The sequence below is a fragment of the Lucilia cuprina genome, chromosome 2 (assembly GCF_022045245.1).
Source record: "Lucilia cuprina isolate Lc7/37 chromosome 2, ASM2204524v1, whole genome shotgun sequence".
In the NCBI taxonomy this organism is placed as follows: Eukaryota; Metazoa; Arthropoda; class Insecta; order Diptera; family Calliphoridae; genus Lucilia; species Lucilia cuprina.
This window is the reverse complement of record NC_060950.1, coordinates 38,599,103-38,625,740: the sequence shown is the minus strand read 5'-3', so window position 1 is coordinate 38,625,740 and position 26,638 is coordinate 38,599,103. Positions and strand designations below refer to the sequence as shown.

Below are 26,638 nucleotides of genomic sequence, written 5' to 3'. Positions count from 1 at the left end.
TCACCACCTGGGGGAAGGAGATAAACATTAACCTAGGCGTCGTAGTCGATGGAAACCAAATACCAACTGTGAACCACCCAATACTTTTGGGGTCACATTTGACAGGCTGTTTACTTCCAAAGCTCATTAATCTCCTTCGCTGACTGATACCTAGCGGAGAAATATTCTATGCTGTTAAAATTCTGCCCTACGGCCTTTAACGGGCTTCATGCAAATAACGTCAGAGCATCACCTACAGAAACGAATGTCCTCCCAGTCAAGGAACATAATGTTAGGCTAACTAAACAGTTCCTCCTGGGATGTCAGCGGAAAACAACAGTTGCTCTGGCACAACTGAGATCGGGATGGAGCAACAGGCTCAACGCCTACTGGTCCCGCATAGACCGTGCGTCTCCATATGGACAGGGGTCCCATGATACCCACCACATATTCAACTGTCCAGACCACCCTACTTAACTTAGCCCAATGGATTTATGTACTATCCCTATTGAAGTAGCCCAATTTCTTGGCTTGGACCCGTATTAAAAATTGCATAGTGATTTAATAGTGTTACAACATGTACGAAATTCACAATTTTTGATAAAATTTTCAGAGATTATCCCGGTTGACATTTGCACCAATTTTTCTGGGTCGGAAACTTATAGAAATTGCAAACGGAAAATCAAATAAAATGAAAAGATATTTTCTTTCTTTTATTAACCTTTATTAATATAAAATAAATAACATAACATCATAATGTTTTTTAATTACGAAAACCATCGTTCATCCCGAGATTGAGCTGTACACAAATGTATGTATGTTTGTTGATTTGACATTGTAATTATTCAGCGGTTTCCTTAGTTGATTGACTGGATTGAACGTTTATCATGACACGTTGCTTGTTGTTTATTGAATCTGGTTCGGTAGAACTCGTTGTTGAATTTTCTTGATCAACAACTTTTAAATTGCTCCCAATTGTTGGCTTTTTTGCCTCTGTAACTGTTGCAGGATGCAAAAATCCTAACCGCGCACTGGCTATAGTTGTACCTGGTTTCACACTATTAAATGACATTAAATTTCCGAAGTAAACATGTTGAATTATTGGAAATTTTGATAAAATCTATAACAAATATTAAATTGAAAAAAAAAGAAATCAGATTCATTTAACGAATAATTTTTAAATATATATTATTTTTATTTAAACAAATTAAATTAAAAAAGAAATTAAACGGATTTTGTTCCGACTTCCGAATCTATAGCTTCGGAAGTCATATTATCTTTTATGAAATATTTTTTACAAACATAATTGTTTGGATGATTGGTTATGTAGCAGACCTGGGACAACTGCATTAAATGTGTTAACGCATACAATTTTTTAGCATTAAAAAATTAATGTTAATGCACGTTTATTGTATTACCATTAACTAAGACTCATTTAATACATTAATTTTGCATTAACATTAAATAAAATAAAAAAAATCAAAAGTGTAAAATATATTAAAAATAAGAACGAAAATTGCATAAACGATTGAAAATTGGTTCAAAAATAATAATTGTTACTATTAATTTGGACCTTTTCTTCATTTTTTATATACATCATAGTTGGGGAACCATTATAATTATAATTATGATAAAGATAAATTCTGATTTATGTAAAATGTTTCATACGCTTAGATATAATTGCGTATTACATTGGGACTGTGACATCCGAATTTCTACTTACCTCTTTTTGATACATTTTAACCAGACCAGCATTTATTTTAGACCATGATGGTACGGCGGAAATACTCCACAACTGGTATGAATGTTCCGAAAAGTGACCAGTTTTAACCTTAAATATAAATTCATAAAATATCTTTCGTTGATTTACTTAATATAATTATTGAGCTCACACCTGTTGTATAAAATCAATACAACTTATATACATATATTCGCTCTTATACGAATCAATTATATCCTCATCTAAGAACTTGGCTGGCGGAAATGGACTTCCAACTTACAAAATAAAACATTTATTAGAAAAAATAAATTTTGCATTCCAAAGTAGTAAAAACATACATGAAAGCTGAGCACTGCCCCAAATAAATGGCACAAACTGATAATCGTCAAGCGACCATACACCTTGACTACCTGCTGGCTCCATACGATAAGTTTTCTGTAGTCGTCGCACAAAAGTAAGGTACGTATTAAATAGAACCAACGCACTTGCAATATTATCTTCTTCTTTCAAAATTTCTCCTTTGAAAAGCGCACATAAAAAGAAAATAAAAGACAGCTCGTGCCCGGTGCCATAATCTATTCGCACAGAATTGCCAAAGGACTCGGATAAGTAGAAACCCAATTCAGTAACCAAATGACATTTATCCGCCGGAATACTTTTTAACAAAATTTGAAATATCTCCTATGAAAATCATAAATTAGGTACTGTTCGAAAATGCATCATTGCATCTGATGATTAGTTTGCGATGCAGATGCAATATAAGCTGATAAGTATTTTATACATAAGCAAACATTTTGATTAAAGTAATAAGAATATTCATAAAGTTAAATTAATTATAACCCCCATATTCATATATGTATAACAAAGTTATTTGTGGTCTATTGTAGGAATTTTGTGGAGAATAAACCTTAAATAAGCGACCGATATCTTTATGAATACAGGAGTAAATATTAACTTCAGCTATTTTTGCGATGTCTGTTCAACGTTTTTTTTCATATGATTTAGGTATTACCGGTAGAATAATACATCAGATGCAACTCAGTTATGCATTTCCGAACATATCGTCACCAAAACGCAAAAGGCACTAAACATTTATTTAATTTTATAGAACAACCAAAACTCTATCAGGCCTATTCTGAATAATAAATTGTCGGAGAGTTTGTTTCTTGTCCTATACAAAAAGCATGCAAAAGAAAATAAACTCCCGGGGAATTATTGTTTATTGGTATTTAAAATAAAAATTAAGTATAAACCAACGCGATTATTTTTCTGCAAGGCTGTCAAATTTATTGTCTGTATATATTGTATATTTTTTATAAAATCGCTAAATTTGGTCTACGAATTTCAATAGGTCAATGAAAAAGCTGTTTGCGTTTTAGGAGGCAATATGTACTACTTACAATAATAATTGCCTTGATATAATAGTTTAATTTTAAGAAACTCAAGCGTTCCTATTCACATGATTTAAAAAATAAAATTTTTATAACATGATAGTCATTTTTAAACTTTAATTTAAAGTAGTCTTTACTGTGAGTGTAAAATATGCATGTGTTAGAAATATTCAGCCCAATATGTATGAAAGATCAGATATTATATACCTATATTGACTATATCGAGGAACTATATTCAATAGTGTCTATCTAAAATAAAACAAGTTTTCAGGAGAGCAAAAAAACTGTTTATTTCGCTAGTTCGTGAAGATTTTTTAGTTTTTTCTTCTACAATATATTTCACGACCATATTTAAAATCGTTATATAAAAAGAATTTAAAACTTTGCATTATTTACAAAATTATTCACAAATTTGTATCAAATAGAGCTTTTTTCTATGAAAATCTTTTTTCAAACCTTCAGATTGATAGTTTTTCATACACAGAAAAAAGTATCAGCAAAAATGTTATGAACTGCTTTTTTTTAATCTTTATTTTTTCAAACACAATCTAGAAGCCTTGACTTAAACTATTTTAAATATATTTTTATTTTTTATTTGTTAAAAAAATGTTTGAAATTTTCTTAGGAAAAGTTTGTATTTCTTCATGACTTTTAGATTAAAATCGATAAAATCTGCGCGCAATTGGCAGTATTTTATGAAGAATAGATATTTACTATGATTGCTGATGTTTTCTTGTTTAAAATATTGTTTTTCAGCATTTCAATAAACATTTTTTTAATATACAAAAGTCGCTAATAAAGGATTACTAGCTACTAAATATGGAAACAGATTAGTAGATAATAGACTTTGTTTTTTCATGCATATTGCAGAAAAGTAAAAATTAAAAAAAATCCGTCATGTACAAATTAAAAAATTCTATGAACTTTTAATATTTTGATTGAAAATGGTTTGGGAACAAAAGTCATGTTCGATTCATTCAATTTATTACAAAATTCATTCCAGTTATGTATTATTTTTTTCTGTGTAGATATATAGTTTTTTATTTAATTTAATATCAATAAATATTATATTTTATGCAATTTAATGAAGCAATATAATCCAAATTGTTGAAAAATCAACAGCTTATAAGGGTTTGGTCCAATATCCAAATATTAATCTAATCCGAATTCATATATTTTTTCGGATTTGTGTATGTCCAAATTAGTAAAAAACACTTATTTACAACAGAAAATTATCCAAAATAATAAAGTTTGAAGCAATTTTTGGATAGAATAGAGAATTTTGCATTCAGAATTTTTCTTTTTATACCCAACACCACTATAGTGGAGAGGTTATTATAAGTTTGTGCTGATGTTTGCAACACACAAAAATATTGGTCCTATACCTTAAAGTATACCGATCTATTTAGAATCATTTTTTGAGTCGATTAAGACATGTCCGTCTGTCCGGCTGGCTGGCTGTCCATGTAAACCTTCTGCTCAAAGTACAGGCCGCAATTTTCAAGATAATTTGATGAAATTTGGAAAGGGACGAAGCCTATTGAAAGTGGTTGAAATCGGTCCATTATTCAACCTAGGTCCCCATACAACCGTACCTCCCGATTCGAGCTTTTTATGCCATAACTAGCTTTTTGTACACGGCGTTATCCGGGATTTTAAATTATTTATAATATTAAATCTATAGCTTAATTAATATTGGCTTTGCTTTTTACCCCTGAAATTAATATGTCGAAATTAAAATCTACATTTAATCTATAAATCTACATTTATCTATATATTCAGAACAACTTTCACAAAATTTACCAAAACCACACATTTTCTCCCTTTATAAAATTCTTTGGGCTTAAGTGGTAAAAAATTAATTACCTTTAAAATTAGCAACAAACAATAAAAAATATTAATACTTAAGATTTCGGATTATTAATCATTTTCTCATTTAAAGCAAGATTTAAACTTTTCAAAGCATTTAAAAAGGTACTTTACTAAAAATTGAGAAAGCTAAAACCTAAAAATATTTCCTTAAGAAGCCTTCACACGATCACACGATCTAATGAAAAAGTAAGATGAAATTCATCCGTATAAAAGATAATAAAAGTCGTATGATTTATACTTTTTGTATTTACACAATAGGTATATGTATGATGGAAACAGCTTTTTCACTTTTATGAGTTTACATAAAAATACATCCCTGATCTAATACGATGAAATTTTCCATCAGTATTTTACTCAATGTAGTAAGGTTTCATTACATATAGTGTTTAGACGATCGCATCCGTATCCTTTGACAGATCATATTACGTGTGTTCTCTTCTATACTATTCATTGACGTAGAGAAAAAGTGTGCACTAATTTTACCCCTTTCTGATTTATGTTCCAAATAATGCCTATTAATGCCTTCCAAAACAGTATTGAAGTGTGTGGTTCAAATTTCATAAATTTCGGTTCAGTCGTTGTCAAAATAAGACTTAATTGCATCAAAAAATGTTGCAAAAATACGAATATTTGCTCTGCAGTTTAATTTTTCAAAAATATTGATATTATAAATTTAAAATTTACACAAATTCCGAAAACTTCATATCATTTTATAATTACACAACAGAATTCGTTTCTTATGAAAAATACGAACTCCCCTCTTTAACCATTTTAATTTAATTTTTCTAAAATATATCTTTTGATTGATTACAGCAAAATACTTCACAAGTATTTTCATATTTCCGAAAAAGTAATTAAACTACATACAATTACCCGTTAAATTTGAATTACCCACATGCCTATTTTTTATGCACAAAAGTACCTATTTTCCTTTTTTGTCGTTTTCACCTATTTTTTCCAATTTTCGGAAAGTTATATAGTCTATTGACGCATCCAGACATATATCTTTCTATGTTAAAAATTTGAAGAAATTTATAATATACATTATGATTACGTCAAATACCTATACTATTATCACTCTAAAAAATTGGCACAAATAAGTATAAACATTGACTTGTAACCATTTGTATTGCATTAAAACTCAACAAAACTAACTATTATTTAAAATTAAACCCTTTTCCAAATTTAATGAGGGTCGGCCCATGTTTGACCTATATTCTATTTAAAGCCTCATTTAGAAATATTGTTTTTTTTATCAATAAGTTTCTTAAATATTTTGGATTTAAGGTGAAATTCAACATCAAAATTTCTTTATGAAAAATAAAAATTTTAAAAATATACTAATGGTGTAGGGTATTATATGGTCGCCCATTCCCGACTATACATTCCTACTTGTTTTAAGATAGAGAAATACTGCTATAAAATTGCCAAAAAAATATTTTTTTCTTTTGAAATTAATGTCACTGGTGCGGGATAGTTTTCTGGATATTTTCCTCAATTTCATGAAAATGACAGATAGAGACTATTGAATATAGTCACTCGATATATATTATTTAGTAGTCAAGATAAGTATGTCCAACTCTAATCCAATAACCGTCGGACATGAATTGAGCTGAGAAATATTTCCTATTTTTATTATAAGATTAAGGACTATCATGTGGTATAAAATAATTTGTTAATATCAAATGGAACGCTTGATTTACCCCAATTTTAAAATTAAGGCTGACAATTTACATGATTCATTTTTCGTGACCAGGCGCGAAAAGCTTTATTTCCGAAACGTTGTGGTTGTTCAATCGGTGGTGTTTCATTGATGAATGAATTCAGTTTATCAAAGATTTCGATCAAATTTTTCATCGTTGGCGAAATGTAAATCTGATCATTAAGTTTTTTTCCTTGTATTGCTGTGCTGATTCCATTTATAAATCCTACTAAATCATAATATGCCTCTGAACGTAACCACACTTGTACATCCGATAATTGTTTTACTTTTTTCTCAGGTTGTGCTGCACCGGCTAATTCAACTTTGAAAATAATACACACACAAAAATTGGGATTATTCATAAATAAATAAAAGGACAGTCCTTTTCCCAACTTACGTGGAATATTTTTGGGTTCTTGTACAAGCATATCCATTTTGACCACAATTTGTTACAAGACAGTTCTCTATACGATTTTTTTCAAACTATATTATACTTTTTGCTGAAATGATGAAATTTAATAACAATAATGTCAGACAACTTTTGACAATACATAAAATGTTTGCTTTACAGTTAGCGACAAAAAAGCATACCCAAGGCGAATTCATATAAGGTGGTATTAATCAATCAGCTGATATTTTTTTTTCTTAATTCGCCTGGGTTTCCTAGCTGTCAAAGTTTGTTATTGTTTACATTTTTATATTTAAAAATGTCCGTTAAACAGAGAAAAACTTCGTTAATATTTTGAATTATTTATGTAAAAATTTTGAAAATACCAAGCATCTCGTAAACAAATATCATTTTATTTAAATAATGGCATAATTGGTATGTATACAAATATGTTATTTAAGAAAAATATTTTTTCTATCAAATGTTAAATTTTACACAATATTGTTTTATATTTTATATTAAAATTGTGTAGATAACGTGATTAACTAAACAAAATCTCTTTCGGAACACTTAATATTAAGAAACGCATATGAAGTATTTTCCCGGCTGGCGGTAGCTGACTTCTACGTTATGGCTTAATATTGAAATCTATTAAATGTTAACAAATTAAACAGTATTGTTTAATATATACACTATGTAGATAAAGAGGTTAAATAAAAAAGTCTGTTCCGGAACGCTTTCTATAACAAAACATATATAAGGTATTTACCCGTACGGCGGCTGATACATTATGGCCAAACATTGAAAATTAATCCGCCGAAGTAGAATTATCCATTTGCAACAAATATTCATTCATTCGTAATATATTATTTTCATGAATATGTACTTATTTATGTATATTTTTTACAAAAAATTAAGTTTTACTTTACTTAAGGCACTTACTTAAATTTTGCAAATTAAGCTGCCGGAATAGAATTTTTCGTTTGAAACAAACATTATTCAATTCAGAATATATTTTCCTCATGGTTAGGTTAGGTTAGGTTGATAGGAGGATGTATACTACATCAAATCCGAAGAAATACACCTAGGCCACTATCGGGCCTGTTGTGCGCTCCTTATCATGAAAAAAAACCAAATGCAAAAACAAAATACATGTAAAATGTTGTCGTTGCAGAACTGCCACCACCTTATCTGTATTCGCCTTGCTAGAATACGTACAAATGAAATCATTATTCTTGAACAACTTTAAAATTTTTTTGCTGGGTAGTGTAATTTGTTATCTGAACGTATGTTTATTTGTATATAAAATGAAATTTTATTGAACTTTAGTTTCTAAACAATATTAATTCTTTAAGCAATAAGTATTGCTTATCAAAGATTTTCAGCCCTTTTTGAACTTTGAAATGTACATTGGGGCAGCTATATAGAGAAGCTTGGCGATAATTGAATAATTAAAAATTAAATTTACGAAGAGCAAGTTAGAGTGCTATATTCGGCTGAGCCGAATCTTAAATACCCTAAACCAGCTACTTTTTTAGTCGAACAAATATTTGTAGAAATAAGTTTTCTCATGCCTTAAATAGAAAAACCCCAAGATTTAAAAAGCTTAAATATGTTACAATTAAAAGATTTATTGAACATTACAAACCACATTTTCTTTTATATTTTTATGGCACCCTAAGATATGCTTTAACGATATTTAAAAATGTGCATGTATGTATGTGTGTGAAAGATTTAAGGATTTTCAAAATATATACAGTGAATCAATAAAGTAATTTACCTATGTAAAATTTATAAATTTTAAGAAAAACACATCTGAACAATTATTTTTATCAAAATGAAGTAATTTGTTTGTTGTATTTTTTAAAGAATATCTTATATTTTAATTTTCTACCATGAAAAGTAAAATACTGATATTAATTAACTAGATTTTTGATAAAATGTGAACGTATTGTTAATTTTTTAGGTCAATAAAGTATTTTGCTTTTTTAGGATTTTTTGCATTTTTGCTGCATTATTTTATAATATTTAATATTATTATTACTCCTATATATTATTACTCCTATATATATGGAACGACTAAATTTGACATTTCTTAACCGATTTATCATCCTATATACCTATAAGAATTTATACATATTTGACTTAACATGAAATCTATGGTTTCTTTGATTAAATTTCTAAAATTTAAAAGTCATTTTGAATTGGATACATGATATATTAGATAATCAATGGATTTGGACCTAAAAAATGTTTAGTGAGTTATAAATCTATATATTATAACAAAAATTATCTGGGTTTTTGGTCATTTTGTGTTGATAAACAAAAACTACTTTACGGAAACCCCATATATTTGGCGAGTACTGTGTAATTTTATTTAGAATTGTAGAATATTGATTCTTATTCAATAAATATAACACTAAGTACCTTTCTAGCCACTCTAAGTATGGGGACATCACCATATACCACTATAGAACTATTACATGCTAAAATCTTGTTTTTATACCCTTCACCTTCGTGAGAAGGGTATATATAAGTTTGTCATTCCGTTTGTAATTTCTTTTTCTTGTTGCGATCCAGCCAGAGGGTTGAGAACTCCTCCTATGAGATGACACCGCGGAGTTGGCAGGGTAAATTCTGGCCTCCCGAGAAAACAGGTTCGTAACAAAAGTTATTAAGATTTTGATGACAACAATAATTCCATATATAGTATCGGACAATAATTTCACCCATAGCCTCATAAACGAACATAGGTGACCGCTAAATTTTATGAGGATTTCGGATAATCGGATAATTGACCGGGGGTACGGTGATTTTTCTCGATGTAGACAGTTACAGTAAATGATTATTTTCCATAGAAAGAAAGGAATAATATCGAGGGATATTCTTCGAAAACACTTTTTGCATTTTTTTATCAAAATACATGTATGTCAACATTAAGTGTATAGTGAGCTCATATTAATAAAAAGTCCAGAGGTTTGGTTTTGTAAGTGAAGGGATTAACCTTAGAAAAATTCTTTAACTATTATACACTCATAGCAATGAAATTCAGCAAAAATATGTTTTACATAAATCGAAATCTCTTTATAAAACCCCAGTAGAAAAGGGAAAAAGTAAAATTTTCATCAGAACTAGTAGCCCGAAGTGCTTACAATTCGGGTGAAAAACTTATGAATTTAACATTAGCATGTCATTGGAGGAATGTGCCGTTAAAGAATCATTTCATGGTATTTTTTTTTACATTTGAAGTTTTCCTCTTTTTAGTTGTTATACCCTTCACCTTCGTGAGAAGGGTATATATAAGTTTGTCAATCCGTTTGTAATTTCTATAATATAATTTTCCGATCCCATAAAGTATATATATATATATATATATTCTAGATCATTATAGATAGCGGAGTCGATTAAGCCATGTCCGTCTGTCTGTTGAAATCAGTTTTTAGAGGTCCCCAGATATCGGCAAGATCCGAATCTTCAATAATTCAGTTAGACATGCTTTCGAGAAGATCGCTATTTAAAATCAGCAAAATCGGTCTATAAATAACGGAGATATGAGCAAAAATCCGAGACAATCTCTGAAAATTTCATCAAAAAAGCCACATTTTTTCATGCTTTGTTAAAAAAGCAACAACAACACTGTGAATTGGATAAAGATGTACATGTGCGTGTGGAGATGTATTTGGTTTTATTCAGCTGTGTATTTTTTTTTTGTATGTTTGGATGCTATTCTGTTCTCACGAAGGTAAAGGGTATAACAATAACAAGGAGATAAAGCAGTAATATGTTGGTAATACAGCTCATATTTGTTTGATTGTGGTAATACAGTTTGACGGTGGTATTACAGTACAACGGTTAATATTTCTTTCTGCTACAGTTTATATTTGTTTGTTTGTTTGTATGTTATGTGTGACATGTGTGCAGAGATGCAAAATAAATAAAAACTGTTTTTTAAAACATACTTGGTGAAGGGTATATAAGATTCGGCACAGCCAAATATAGAAATATTACTTGTTTTTTGTGTGACTTGACAAGGGCAGAGAATTGATAACTCTCCCTAATGATTCTAACTTTTTATGGTTGTATCATGGTCCCGAAGAAAATATTTTCTATAAAAGAATGAATATAGGGACTTAAAAAAAAATCTTAAAAAGAACGGCCTTATATATATGTTCCAACTTTAGATGTGTCTTTGAGGAAGATTTATGAGTGAGAATTTTGCCAAAAAACTATAGTATAATTTTAAAAGACGTAGGACCACCACATAAAAACAACTAAAAATAGATCAGGAAATTTTTAGAATAAGAAATTAAACCAAAATATATATTAAAGCAAAGGAGATAGCACACACATGTAAGCGTATTGTTTGTAAATCTTCTCAAGGAGTAGTTACATTTTAAATTCTTGTTCATGTCATTCAGATCACAACTGTTAATTGAAAATACCTCAAACATTTTAAGAAAAGGTATCATAGAATCATAACATTTTTTCTTTTTTTACAAACGGGACCATATAATTATAAAAATTAAGCAAAGCTAATTGCAAAGTCGAACTTTTTTGTTTTTAACTTATGGTATGTTTCACTGGCTTGAAATCTGCTAGATTTGCGTAAACCTCTTTAAGGTGTTTCCACTGAGCTTACTCGTTTTTGATATTCTAGTTTTCAAACAAATTCTGTCACTTTATTTTGTCATATCCACTATAAAGTTAATTTTATATAAAATTACATATTAAAAATACAAAATTACAGTTGTAAACAAATAAATTTATTTATTAAATGCCACTAATTTTAAAATTATAATTTGTTATTATTTTCACTTCGAAATTAATTGTCACTTTTTCGATGAAAACATTCAATTTGAATGGATAGCTTTGCTTATCCTAGACACATCGCATTGTTGCATAAGCAAATCTTGTTCGAAAAAATACAATTTCAACATGTTTTAAATCAAATGTAGTAGATTAACTAGATATGAATGTGTCAAAAAATTATGGGAAATCTACATGATTTCAACTAGTTTTGCCCAAATCAACTAGATTTGCTCAAACGCCTCAGTGGAAACATAGCATTAATATAACGATTTGAAAGTATTGAAACTTTTCTAAAATAAATATATTTCCTAAATAATTTCCTTCAGTGTGCCAAAAATATATACATATGTGTTTTTTGTTCTAGATTTGTGTACAAGTAGTCTTTATATTTAAAAACAAAAGAAATGAAAGCTTTTTTAGTACCTTAATAAGATTTATCTCGTTCGCATGTATCATTTCCCGGTTCCTACATTAAAAATATATAAATATTTTCTATTAAATATACTTCAATAACTGATCGAAATTAACAAACACCTGTGGATTTGTAATAAAAAATAGAGTTATAATATTCAGATAAATATTAAAAATATTAATTATTTTGAATAATAATTGTAGATTTATCTTGCAAATGCAAAAAAAATATTTAATAATGATGTAATAAATGTTTTTTTTTTTTTTTTTTTTTGTATATTGCAAATTATTGAACTTGAAAGTGTTTTGGCATAAAAGCTTTTCGTCTTGTAGCGAAAAAGACAAACAGACAGCAAATATTTTTATGATGTGAAGGAAACAACACTTATACATACATACATATACAAGAAATTTGTTTACAAACAAATTCATTGTTTATACGCAATATTTTAAATAAAAACAATAACAATTTAGAATGATCGATAACATAAAAGAGAATAAAGCGAGAGAAGAAAACGAAAGCGGATGATAGTGAGAGAGCTTAATGAAAAGTATCACTAACAACGTGTATATTAATGTATTAAACGACACAAATAAAAAATACCGTAAATAATAAATACATTAACATATTTACTTTTAAAATAAAAATCGTAAAAAGGAACATCTAAAAAATTTAAATATGGCTAAAAAATGTAGCGTGCGTTCATTGAGTGATAGTTCTTTGGGAGAGTTGGCTAATTTGATTGTATCGACGCTCGGATATGCAAAGTATGCACCGGACGTTGATCTCGATATTAACATTGTTATGGTTGAAATCAACCAATATTTAGAAATGGCTGGTGCAACGTCAAACATCTATCAGGATTTATTACGGGTAATTCTCAGTTCCGACTACTTGGATGCTAGTATGCGTTTCACCTGTTTGCAGATGTTGTTAAATTGTGGAGTTTCCTTTCTGGTTACCGAGGTATTTCCATTTTCATATTATGAAAAAATACTACAGGTGATTGCAGCGCAAGGAGCTGGCTTACGTGTTCTTAATTTGAAAGGAATTTGGGTTAAGGATGAACACATGCACTACATGTTCGAAATTGTCAAGAAATGCCAATATCTTACAAAGCTCTTTGTTCCTTATATAGCTAACGATGATCTGCTGCAAGTGATTGGAAAAAATTGTAAACGATTGCAAGTACTAGACATATCTGGAGAGACGGATATTACCGAAAATGGAATAGAATATCTTAGCAAGGGGTTATGTGCGCAGCGTTTAACTGTCATTGACATCGGTATGCCAGGAGAGGAAAATATTTGTTACTCTGATATTGCCCTTATTTTAGAAAATTGTCCCAATGTTGAAACTTTGTCAACGTATTCGTTCGTGGGACCTGCACTGAAATTTGTTCATGATAATGTTGACAAGAACTTTACTTGCAAATTGAAATATCTCCATGATACAGCTTCAGATGAAGAAGCTGTGAAAATAATAGTCAAGACGTGTCCAAATCTGGAGTCAATTTATTTGGATACTCCAAAGATTGGGTGTTTGCGAGCACTCGCTAATACTCAATTGCGAAAACTTAAAATATATAAATTTTCATCAAATGAATTGGTAAAGTTACTCGAAAATATCGGGCGAAATTTAGTCCATCTTACAATGATTAAAAGCAATGGTGATTTGGATTTGAATGTTTTGGCGCGAATGTGTCCTGGTCTAATAGATTTAGACTGCTATATGATGGATGGTTTAATTTATGCCAATTCTAATCACTGTCGTTTTACTTGCTTAGAGGGTCTTGAAATGTTAAGCAGTCCTATGACCAATATGGCTTTAAAAGCGCTAATATGCAACAATACACAACTGAAGCGATTGGCTGTCGATAGTGTTTCATTCAGCGATGAAGATATAGTAAGGTAATGTATTTGTAATAATAGATCTAAATGAAAAATTATTGCATTCCTCAGTTTAAAAGTACGACATGAAATAACTGCCCAATGGAGCCAAATTGGATTTTGACTTTGAGATCCAAAAGCCTTTTTCGATAAAAGCATTCCTTCAAACTCAATTGTTGATATTTTATAGCTGATTTTTTTATTCTAGACAGAAAATGGTGTTGCAAAACAATTTTGAAAATAAATTTCGACTTGTTTTAAAACTAGTGGATTAATTAATTTGGCATGTGTTAAAAAATTTTTCACCTTCTGTATTACGACGACGTTTTCCAAACATTTTTGAGTTTTTGGTCTCACTCTGGTGTTTTGGGGTTTACGAAAATATTTTCTTTATAGTCATAAGATGTTTGCTATACTGACGACAGCAAACATCTTTCCACCAAATTCCTATGGCAGTATAGTTGGTGAGACTGTCGAGAGTTTTAACGTGAGCACCTGCCGTGTCGGCCTTATCTCACGGTGGTCTTTTTCATCCACAGGGTAGACTTGAGAACGGTCTACCATCGCCCCTTTGTCTTCAATGAAGAACTCAGGTGGCAATTTTTGCACATTGGCTATGACCGGTCCATGCGCAAGTACTTTGCTGGAGTACTCGAGCTATCTAATCTCTTGCCAAAGTAGTCACGTTGAAAGACAACCACACTACTATGGCTCAGTTGATTCGGCAACAGCACCTAGAGAAGTAACCGGTGGACCGAAGCACGATCCATCAATAAGCCGTAGACATTGTTCTTACTCACAGTGACACGCTGTGGCAAGTCTGATATGAACAGAGTATACTCTGAACATAAATGGACAAGGAAGGAAAATTAATCGGTATCACTTGTATATTATACCTTTCATCCATCATCATTCAACCCAGCACACATCTCATTTATTCGACACATTCATAGAGAAAAACATACGACACACTCATTTAGATATACGGGTGGGTGAGGCCCGCATACCTCTACATTCACTCCGTATCATATACAATTGACTCCAACCCATTTCCAACGCTTAGTCCCACAGTCACTCCTCTGTGGGGTATCTGTTGTTTTCGGCAACAGCACCGAACTTATCCCGAAATATTGACTATTATCATGCATCAGTCTTTTAACCGCCACTTACCTTTCCCGCGAATTCGGGTTTAAACCACAGCCACTACTTGGATCCCGAAGGAACCTCAACCAACTGACCAGCCAGGACATCGTCCTGCGGGCAACTGGCCACCCGTAGTACCAGATTATGCGGTGCTCTGGTCTAACCTCTGGCAATCTATACAAGGACTAAGCCAAGCAGTAGACTGTAACCAATTTTTCAGTCCCGGTCAGACCGGAGGTATTGGCCACCTCTTTATACGCCGGGATTGCAATAACACCAAGGCGGAGGTCTCGCCAGGGTAACATGCCCCCGGGGGGATATAGTTGGTGAGAATTCAACCTTCTGATAGGTACTTCTCCCTGTTTACATTTGTTTACTTATAATAAACTAAGTTTATTTATAGACAGCTTATTCATCGCCCTTACTCTTAAATCCTTCCAATTTTTTTTTAAATTACTGTTGGAAAAATTTTAGTTTTTATACTTGTACTTATTTTCAATGTAAATGTAAATTTTCTCTCGAATTAGTTTTTGAGACATTTGTATAATGTTGAAAAAATTTTGTTTTGTCAGAAATTTTCAACTAATAATTAGTAATTTTAATAAATATAAATTTTTTTAAAATATAAAAGGAAATGTTATTAATATTGGGAGTCGTAAAAACAAAACATTGTCGCATTATATATTGCAGCATGTAAATCCGCTAAAGAAATAAGTTTTTACAGAAGTTTATTAAATGAATTAAAAGTGTAAGATTTGATTAAAATAAAACAGCTACTCAATCCAACCGAGTTTTATATGCTGCAAATGGTTCGACGATAAATAATTTGGTGAAAAAGTGTTAAATTCACCAAATAGTTGACGGTTTAGATTTCGTTTTTCCATACATAGACGATTTTTTAATTGCATCTACTACAAAAGAAGAACATTTTGAGCAACTAAGAGTATATTTTAATGCCTTAGTAATTACACATTCTTAGGGTAGTTTATTAATTCAGATGGTATTAAACCCTAGCCTGAAAAAATGGATGCAATTCTCAAGTATCCTAAGCCTGATAATGTAATATCTCTACGCAGGTTTCTTCTTAAATTATTACAAATCATATATTAAACATTCTGCAGACTTACAAACTCCGCTTAATGAATTCCGAAAAGGTAATATAAAACTGGTGTGGTCAGACGCCCAATCTGATTCATTTGAGAAGTTGAATAATGTTCTAGCTAAATGTACTCTTCTTGCCCATCCATCAGTATTAGCATCTCTCTCATTGTACGTGGATGCATCTAATATATCTCAATCATTACGGGATTACATTTTAATAATTTACATGGTTTATCACACCGTAGGTATCAGAACTTCTATTAAATTAATAACCAGGGCAAGGATTTCTATGCAAATGCATGTTTGTAGTCAGTACCTCAAAATAACTTTTAACTAGTTTTCATTTCGAATCAAAGAATTTGCTACAAAATGGCATCGATTTCTTGTTGTATATTTTTTCATATTTTGTTATAAATGCATAAATTGCATATTTTGCTTTAAATTGCATATACATATTTTGCATATTTTCAACATTTTTATAGCATATTTTGCATATTTTTTAATTATTCTAAAACAAATTGTTTTGTTTTTTCTGTATTTCATATTTTTACAACAAATTTGCTATTTACATATTTCGAATTTTTTAAAATTCGTATTAACATATTTCTATGAAATACATTTTACATTTGTATTTAATTTATAAAACCACAATAGTACGGAAGGTATTTTGAGTTTGTGCTGCTAATTGTAAAGTCCAAAATATTGGCCAATAAAGTATCGGTTCAATATCAATTTCTGAGTCTGTCCATCTGTATGTCCATATAAAAAATATTGTTCTTACATCTCTCTCACGTTCATAATTCAATTAAAAACATTACCAAACGAAAAAATTCGGAACAAATATAATTTATACAAAATTGCATTCATTCCCCAAGTTTTGTTTGAATTGCTATCAAGCTTTTTTTAAGTTGTTTCTTTATATTTGTCATTCTCCAGGTCGTCGTTCCGTTAAAGTGGTATTGTAGTTCAAAAAGCAGTCCTTAAAAACCTGTATATTTGTTGTCAAAAACTTAAGATCTAAATATCTATTAATATGTACAAAGAAATATTTTTGGTGCCTATTTTTCATATTTTTAGTGCATATTATAGAGCATATTTTTCATTTTTTAGTGCATGAAAATCCTTGGAGGCTTTGCGCATTCTATATGTTTCATTTATCTGTGAAACTAAAAGAACAAGATTTTTCAAATTTTGCAAGAAGAAATTCGTATATCTGAGAAAGTAAAGAGTTAGAATCTTCAAATTCTACATGAAGAACTTTGACATTCATATGAACATATAGAGAATAACGGTCGGACTATATGAATTAAAAACAAAATTTCGTTTATCTGAGAAACTTAGATTTTAAAAAAATTTTCATTGATTACATAATAATTTTAATAAACATTCAGAATTGAATTGCGAATTGAACATTCAGAATTGAATTGCGAATTGAAAACTATACATCTGGAAAACGATTATAGTTACACTCTTCAAAATTATTAAGTGGGCTTTGTTATATATTTTACTTTTAGGGTAGCAAAGCACACTGGACATAGCTAGTTTATCTATATATATACATAAAATTCTAACGTTACAGACTGACTGATTCATCATTCCACAGATAATGATAGTTAATGAAAATATTAGTTAATTATTTTTTGGAAAGGATATTTTATCTTAAAACATATTATAAACACGTCTTCTCGTCATTTTTTCTGCACTAATGCTAAATGAAAAAAAGTATGTAAAATACTTTTTTAATTTTCAATACGAAAATGTACAACTTTTCTTTTTTCAGTTTTAATTAAAATGAAATGTCAAAGAATAAAAAATATTCTTTCGTTCGCAAAATATAAATTATTTTCAGGGTTTTAAATTAATGAAAAGTGTTTCAAAAAATAATAAACATTAAGTTTAAGTGATAAGAAAAACTAATAAGTTTAGTGAGTGACTTTAGTTCTCATAAGTTTGTTTCATTCTCTCAGAGCTCGTCTGTGTGAAGAGAATAAAAACTTTTTTTAAACCGCTTCAGTTTTGCCTATATGTACTACTATATGATTGTACCTATTTTGGTACTTTTCTATAAAACATTGTTTTTGGTTTACTAAATTATACATATGAATACATAATAACGGGCCACCACAGTGACTGTGGTGATAACTAAAAGTTGTTTCTAATTTTCACAAAAGTATTTGAAATTTGTATTGAAATACAAAAACAATTTGTGATAATTTGTAACAATTTTTTGTTACTGTAATATAATTATTATTTCGATAATGTGGTGGAAAAAAGTACGCCACGGATTAATTTTTATTTCGTTAATGGAAAGGGGAAAAGTACCGAAAGGGAGTAAAAACGGAGAATTTGATGTCATTTAAACACAATTAGTCAATTTAGACAAATTTTTAGATTTAGGAACAACAAATTATATAATAATATAATTTTGAACCTAGAAACATGAAATTAAGCATTAAGGGCCCCTAGTAAATACGAATTTTCTATAATATTGAACCTAGAAACATTAAATTGTAAGACCTGCAGTAAATGCAATTTTTTGGTACTTTGTCGTTTTTAAAAGGTATTTTTGAAGATTCTACAATATTCATTCTAGAAACATAATATTAAGTATTTAGGGTCGGAGTTAGTGATTTTATTAGTACTTTTTACATGTACATGTATTAATCAACTTAAAGTTATTATTAATGGATTTGAATACCTTAAGGTGTGTGTAGGACCAATATTTTTGTGCGTTACAAATATTAAATAAACACTTAAATGTCACTGCATTTTTTGTATAATAAAAATCCTTATTACGACAGATTTCATGTTAAGTTAAAAATTTATAAATTATATAAATTAAGGTATATGGTAATATATAGGTTAAAAAATTTTTAAACTTAGTCGTACCAATACTGAAATATTAGGAACTTGTTATTTTATTCTACATTAATTTTTATATTTCATATTAAATTTTATTTAAAAATAAAAAATATAAAATTTTACATAGGCAAATAACTTTATTGACTGACTGTATGTATGTACATAATAACAATTTAAATTTATAATTTCAGCATTTTTATTGAACATGACTTTAATGTACTAGAAGATGTTTGGTTCACCTTAGCGCCAAATTTAACGGTTCAATCAATTGAGGTAAGTTCATAAAGATGATTTTTTTCTGTAGTGTCAAAATTATGTTTAACTTACAAAAAGAACAATAAAACATCAACTTTGAACTGACATAGAAACAAAAAAGTCTTCTTTTCATGTATACACTGTAAATAATAATTCTTAATATTACGAAAAAAAATTGTAACTACTGTTTTCGTAACATTTACAAATATTTCATGTAGGTATAATACAAAATATTATGTAATAAAACCTTTTTCTATTTTTACGTAAACATTTCGTAAATTTTTATTCCTTTCACCTTTGTGAAAAGGGTATGTATAAGTTTGTCATTCCGTTTGTAATTATTATAATATAATTTTTCAACCCTATATTTTAAATACTTATAGATAGGGGAGTCGATTAAGCCATGTCCGTCTGTCGATTAAGCCATGTCCGCCTTTAATAATTCTATTAGACAAGATCGCTATAAAAAAATCAGTCAAATAGGTTCCTAAATAACGGAGATATGAGCAAAAATCCGAAACATCCTTTGAAAGTTTAAATAAAAAAAGACAAATTTGTTCATGCTTTAATAAATAAGAAACAATAACACTGTGAAATGGAAAAAGATGTAGATGTATTTGGATGTATTTGGTTTTAATACGATGTGTATTGTGTTTTGTATATTTGGATCAGCCAAGCGCAGAAAGAGAAACTGTTATTGTAGTGGTAAGAAAATTCTAAAAAAAACACTTAGAAAAAATATTTCCTAATAACGATTGTTATGATCAAGTTTTATAACAAGTAAAATGGTAAATTTTACAGATAAAACATATCCAAAGAAAAGAAAAATGGTTATTTCTTCACAAAGATTAGATTTTTAAATATAAAATGTTTAAAAAAATTATTAAAAATATCGTTTTTATGTATTTTTATGATTATGCATTCCTAAAAAGTTTTTGGAGTGTATGAGTTTTTTGCAAGTTGCTCTCTTGTTTGCAAGTGATGTTGTTTTGACACGTTTTGTTTGCAATTTCTGAAACAAAGCGACATCAACCTACTTTGTTGAATGCTGTCAAGCAACTAAAGATCATTTTTGTAATTTTAACGCTCTTGCAATAAGTTTTATTTATGATCGGGCTATGTACGTGTGAATTGCAGAAAATCTTCGTAATCAGAACAATATGAACGCGCAACGCAGATTTGGATGAAGCTTGGTTTTATTGCGTTGTTTATTTTGTTTTTCTGTGTCATTCGTTTTGTATGTTTAGTTCAGACGTCGGCGCTAGTATTGTTCTGAATACGAAGATTTGCGGCAGTTTACATGTATACAGCACGATAATATACGAACTTTTAAAAAAGAGAGTCAAAAATACAAATATTTTATTTAGTTGCTTGGCAGGATTCAACAAAGTACGTTGGAGTCGCTTTGTTTCAGAAATTGCAAACGCAATTTGAAAAAAACAAAAACACAACTTCAAAAACAAGAGCATATTTTACAAATACAACATACACCCTAAATAATTTTCTAGAATGCATAACAATGAATATAAATAAGACAAAGCTTAAAGAATGAATTCAATTTGGAATTAATTGAATGTACGATTCTTTAAAATCATTCAATGAATTTAAATTCTAAAGCTGAATTCCTTGGCATTATATTGCATTGAATTAATTCCTAAGATTCATTCTTTATAAGAATGAATTCAATTGAATGATCATTCTTATATGTTTAATTCCTTCTGTTGCAAATTGAATGAAAGAAAAATTGCTTAATTCAATTTTTAATATACAGAATGCTTTTGAATTATAAAGCAAAACTTTTATTCAATCTATTCCAAATTGAATGGTTGAAAAAATTTTAATTCAATTTGTAATAGATTGAATTCAAACAAAATTTTTATCATTCAGAGGGAATTTAGAAATCAATAGGAATTTGTTGAAATTTATTTTAATTCAATTTGTAGCAGATTGAATGCAAACGTAATTAATTCATTCAGGAGGAATTTAACATTCTTTACGAATTAATTCATTAGAGAATTAATTCATCTACATCGAAAGCTTTAAGAATTAATTTTAGGAATAAAATCAAAGTGAATGAGTTAGAAGAATTGTTAATTCTTTAAAATATAACTCAATTTCAAAAAAAGAATTAAGGAATGAATTCTTTTAGAGCTTTGAAATAAGATCATTCTTATTTGATACTTTTTTTAATTTTTATTTGAAATGACCTTTCTATGTGAAGAAATTATCATTCTTATGTCCATTGATTATATTTTGCTTATAAATATTCCCAATTTATAGTAGTGCAATGTGATCTACAAAATTGAAAATAGCCAAATATTTTTTTCAGTGCAATTTCATTGAAAAAATACAAATAGTGTGTGTGTGTAGTGGTGATTTTTTCATCTGCCTCTCTAAACGCCGGTGTATGGTTTAGATATCTGTTGGTTTAATTGTCTTGTGTATTTTGTATTTTTATAACCTACATCACTTTAGTGGGGAGGGTATATTGGGTTTGTGCTGATGTTTGTGACGCACAATAATATTGGTCCTATACCCACCTTAAAGTATACCAATCGACTCCGAATCATTTTCTGTCCGTCCGTCCGTCCATGTAATCCTTGTAATCAAACTACAGGTCGCAATTTTTTAGATAATTCAATGAAATTTGGCACATGATCTTTTATGGTACTGTAGACGAAGCCTATTGAAAACAGTTAACATCCCCATCGAACTGAACCCAACAAAAAGGGCTTTCAATTTCATAATTATGTTTAATATACTCGTATCTCGACAAAAAGCTGCAAAACCAAGTTCTATACTAGTCTTGATGACTCTGATGAACTTTATTATTATAGGGCCTCACTTCACCCTAGACCCTCTAAAGAGCGCCCATCAAAGTTTACTTAAATATCCACAGTTTTATAAAACAGTAAATGACTTTAGTATATCTGAGGCAAGGTACAATTCAACTTAAATGCTTTATTATGAAAACTAAATCACATTTATTCATTTACAGGTGTAGGGTATTATATGGTCGGCCTCGCCCGACTATAACATCTTACTTGTTTTTTTTTATTTTCCTTTAGCGTTGTTGTTGTTCCCTTTGTTGGTTTTGCTTGTGGGGGGTATATAAGATGCGGCACAACCGAATATAGCACTCTTATACTAAGTTTACACGGAGCAGTTGAATTACTTAATTCGGCCTATGAATTACAATAGCCAGTTTACCCGTTTCTACGACACATTCGTAATTCGTTTTGACAGTTCATCACCATGTTTTTTTTATTCATTATTTTGTAATTTTTTCGAATATTTGTGTGTGTATGATACAAAAATACTTTTATTACATTATTTCAACAGTTAAAGTTGTATATTTTCTATTTATTTGCATTTTTTGTAATTTTATTTTTTATTTGTCTCCAACCAATAAATACAAACAGCTGATTATGATAAATACCCGATAAAAACTAGAGATGACAGTAAGATCGTGAATTACGGATAAATGCTCCGTGTGGACGGGGTATTACTTGTGTTTTGTAAATTCAAGAGAAAATAACATAACATTGTAGAAAAATAGAAGGTACCCAATAAGCATTTTTAATTCAAGTGTAAAACAAGTTTTATTCCAGTCAAACATTCAAATTTCAAGTGTTGAATTACACTTGTATTACAATAGCATCTCCAGTTTAAAGGAAACTGGAATTCCAGTCGAACATTTCAGTATAATTTAAGTTTAATTCAAGTCTTGAATTGAATTGTAACTCAAGTCGAAAAATTATTAAAATTGAAGCATAAAGTATGATATTACCTATATATTTGTTTACAGATTCAAGATTTTATTGCTATATTTATCCATGATCAGTAGAATTTAGGTCAAAAAAACTTTATTGTAGTTAAAGAACAAAATACTCATAAATGATCAAATTTATTACATCATTTAAAAAAACACACTTTACATCTAAACTGCATACCTACACATTTAAACCTGCAAAACAGTAAGGATCTTGAAAAGTCCGATCAAAATAAGAAGTGTTCCATAATATAGACTAAAATAAATTTTCAATATTAGTACTGAATACATAATTACTGTTTGCTGAAGTAATTAATAGGAACACCATATTAAATATGCGGTTTAAAATAAATCGAGGGCAAGATATGTAACAAAATTGTATACTTTTAAATTTTACGAAAATATTTTTATATTTTCTCTTTTTTTTTGACAAGAAAATGTTTGAAGAAACATTTCATCAAATCACTGCCATATAAATGAACTTTGATATTTTCAATATTTTATTATTATATATCGATATTAATAAAAACATCAGGGTAACATTTGAAAGGGGTCCATTAAAATTATTTTATGTCGAATTGCATTGCGGTATTCGTATTTTTCGCGTCATTTTTGGTGGGAATTTAATTTATGGACTTACCTTATAAAAACTGGTAGAGAGATTTCGGTTCCTATAGAACTTATCAGTGTCGAATTTCATCGCTGTACTCCCATTTTTAAGCCATTAATGAGCCTTTTTAAGGGGGTAGGGTCAACTATGGACCGATCCACATAAAACTTGGTAGAAAGATATTGCCTCATATAAAACTTATTTCTGGGAATTTTATCACTGTACTCATATTTTGAAACCAGTAAATAATAAGTAATATTTTATCTGGATCGGTCAATTATAGACCGATCCAGATAAAATTTGGTGGAAAAGTTTTGGTTCTTAAGATACTTACTTATGTCAATTTTCTTCGCTATATTTGTATTTTTACGCACATAATTAACGTTAAAGTCGTTTTCTGAAGGGTCCTTATATGGGGGGTAGGGTCAATTATGAACCGATCTACATAAAATTTTGTAAATTTTGACTCGTATAAATCTTACTTCTGTGAAATTTTATTGCTATAATCCTATTTGTAAGCCAGTAATGTGCTTTATGGGGGGTAGGGCCAACTATGGACCGATCCACATAAAATTTGGTAGAGAGATATTGCCTCGTATAAAACTTATTTCTGTGAAATTTCATCGCTGTACTCGTGAGTGTTAATGTAATTTTATGAGGGGACCTTATATAGAATCGGTTCAATTATGAACCGATTCTTATAAAATTTCATAGATTGGTTTTGGCTAGTAAGACACTTACTAATGTAAAATTTCATCGATCCACATAAAATTTGGTGGAGAGATATTGGCTCGCACGAAACTTATGTATATCGAATTTTATCGCTATATTTCCATTTTTAAGCCAGTAATCAGCTTTTTAGTAATTTTCTAAAGGGGACCTTATATGGGGGGTAGGGCTAATTATGGTCCTATGTCCGCCATAATGCAGAATTTTATTTCAGACATCAAAAAACTATGCGAAATTTTGTGGTATTTGCTTCATAAACAACGAATTTGTGAATATTTGAATTTTTTTATACAATATTCCGGGGGTACATTTGTATGGGGGCTATATTAAATCGTTGCCCGATTTTGCCCATTTTCAATACCAAACATTTCTGATCAATAAAATATATTTTGGGAAAATTTCATCTCAATATCTCTTATTTTGTGGACGCTATCGTGCCAACAACAGACAGACGGACGGACATAGCTAGATTGTCTTAGAATCTTACGAGGTCCCAGAATATATATACTTTATGGGCAATATTTCGATGTGTTACACACGGAATGACAAAATCAATCTTTATGACTTAAAAATAGAGTTGGAGTTAAAGTTGAGTTCTAATTAAATATCAAGCAGTTGATTTAAAATTTTTTGAGTGCTTATAGGGTGGTGTCAATCTCTCATTGTACAAAAAAGGTACTTTAGTTTTGTTTTTAGATATAGAAATAATAAACAACATTTAAAAGACCGCTAACTCCTAGATTAAATCGTAATCTATGTTATAATTACAGTATATTATATGTTGGATTACTCATACATTGCATTTTCAATACTTAGATTGATCGCTTAGAACGACATACTGATGTCAACGAATATTATATAAGTACATTGTTTCATTAACTGCTGGGAAACTTTTAATGTACTGAAGAGAGTTTCATCATATTTGATTTGTTTATAAGAAAAGAGCGATACTAACAGCACATTCCGCACGGAATCAATTTTTTGTTTATACCATTTAGTTTTTTTTAGTATACTTACATTTTAAACAAAAAAATCTAGAATACATTTTCCCCATTTTTTTAGTTTTAGACAAAAAAAGTGGTCGTCTGAACCATAGTGCACTGTGAATGTTAGGTTGATAGGTGAATAGTAGATCAAATCCGAAGAAATACACCTAGGCCAATGTCGGGCCTGTTGTGCGCTCCTTTGTGAAATTATCTTAAATAAATATTTTTTCTACTTTTATTTATAGATATTAATGGAAAGATGTCCTGAATTGCAGTCTGTTGGTCAACTTAGCGGCTGGTTCCTTACACCGGATGATCTCGCTTTAATACGAGGACTATTGAAAAGCGGAAATTCTAGTCTTGTACTTACACCAAATGGTTTTTTTCCTTAATATCAATATCTCTAGATTTTTATTCTATTCTTCCTAGGCTACTACTATTACTCACGATCACTAATATAATTATTTTATCTACTAAACTATTCAAATTGAATTCTAGTGTGGGACCAAAAATCAAGCAATTATTTTTTATTTCACTTTCAGCGTCTTCAGTGATTTAGAAAGTATCTTCTGTACATAGATGGATTTCTGCTATTACACACACATACACATTATTGTATTTATGTTTGGATGGATGTTATTAGCGGAAATACGCCCGATAAAAGTCATCAAACAATTTTATTATTAAGATATAAATATTCATACTTTTTGTGCTACTATAGTACATAATTTTAATTTTAAATATTCGTTATTTCTTGTGATTTGTAATTATGAAATACATATGTACATTGTAACTATGTATGTATATAAATATATGCACGTAAATCAGATCTAAATTTTATTTATAATTTTAACTAGAACAAATAAAAAAATCAAACATAGAAAAATACTTATTTCAATTTGTTGATTGATTATATATAAAGTACTGCCTAGGAGTAAGGATGGGATCATCTAAACGCAATATGTAATGAAACCATCACACATTGAGAGAGAATACGGATGGAAAATTTAACATTTTT

General features: G+C 29.5%; 2 protein-coding genes across 7 annotated transcripts; one reads left to right on the top strand and one right to left on the bottom strand.

The window, feature by feature from the left end:
- Positions 1–677: 677 nt before the first annotated feature.
- On the bottom strand, positions 678–7,220 carry LOC111678549 (serine/threonine-protein phosphatase 2A activator). The gene is made up of 6 exons (XM_023439937.2): positions 7,062–7,220; positions 6,697–6,986; positions 2,038–2,380; positions 1,874–1,974; positions 1,703–1,810; positions 678–1,099 (listed from the first exon to the last, which is right to left on the bottom strand). The coding sequence occupies exons 1-6, from the start codon at positions 7,096–7,098 to the stop codon at positions 821–823; spliced, it is 1,158 nt and encodes a 385-aa protein (XP_023295705.2). The 5' UTR covers positions 7,099–7,220; the 3' UTR covers positions 678–820.
- A 5,079-nt stretch (positions 7,221–12,299) lies between these two features.
- LOC111678552 lies at positions 12,300–26,449 on the top strand. 6 transcript variants are annotated; one of them, XM_046948802.1, is made up of 5 exons: positions 12,300–12,405; positions 12,575–14,183; positions 19,460–19,541; positions 25,866–25,982; positions 26,163–26,449. In XM_046948802.1, the coding sequence occupies exons 2-5, from the start codon at positions 12,952–12,954 to the stop codon at positions 26,172–26,174; spliced, it is 1,443 nt and encodes a 480-aa protein (XP_046804758.1). In that variant the 5' UTR covers positions 12,300–12,405; positions 12,575–12,951; the 3' UTR covers positions 26,175–26,449. The 6 variants fall into 6 exon arrangements, with proteins under 6 accessions (XP_046804758.1, XP_046804754.1, XP_046804746.1 ...); XM_046948798.1 differs by having other exon boundaries at positions 26,050–26,449; XM_046948790.1 differs by having other exon boundaries at positions 25,866–25,998.
- Positions 26,450–26,638: the final 189 nt, after the last annotated feature.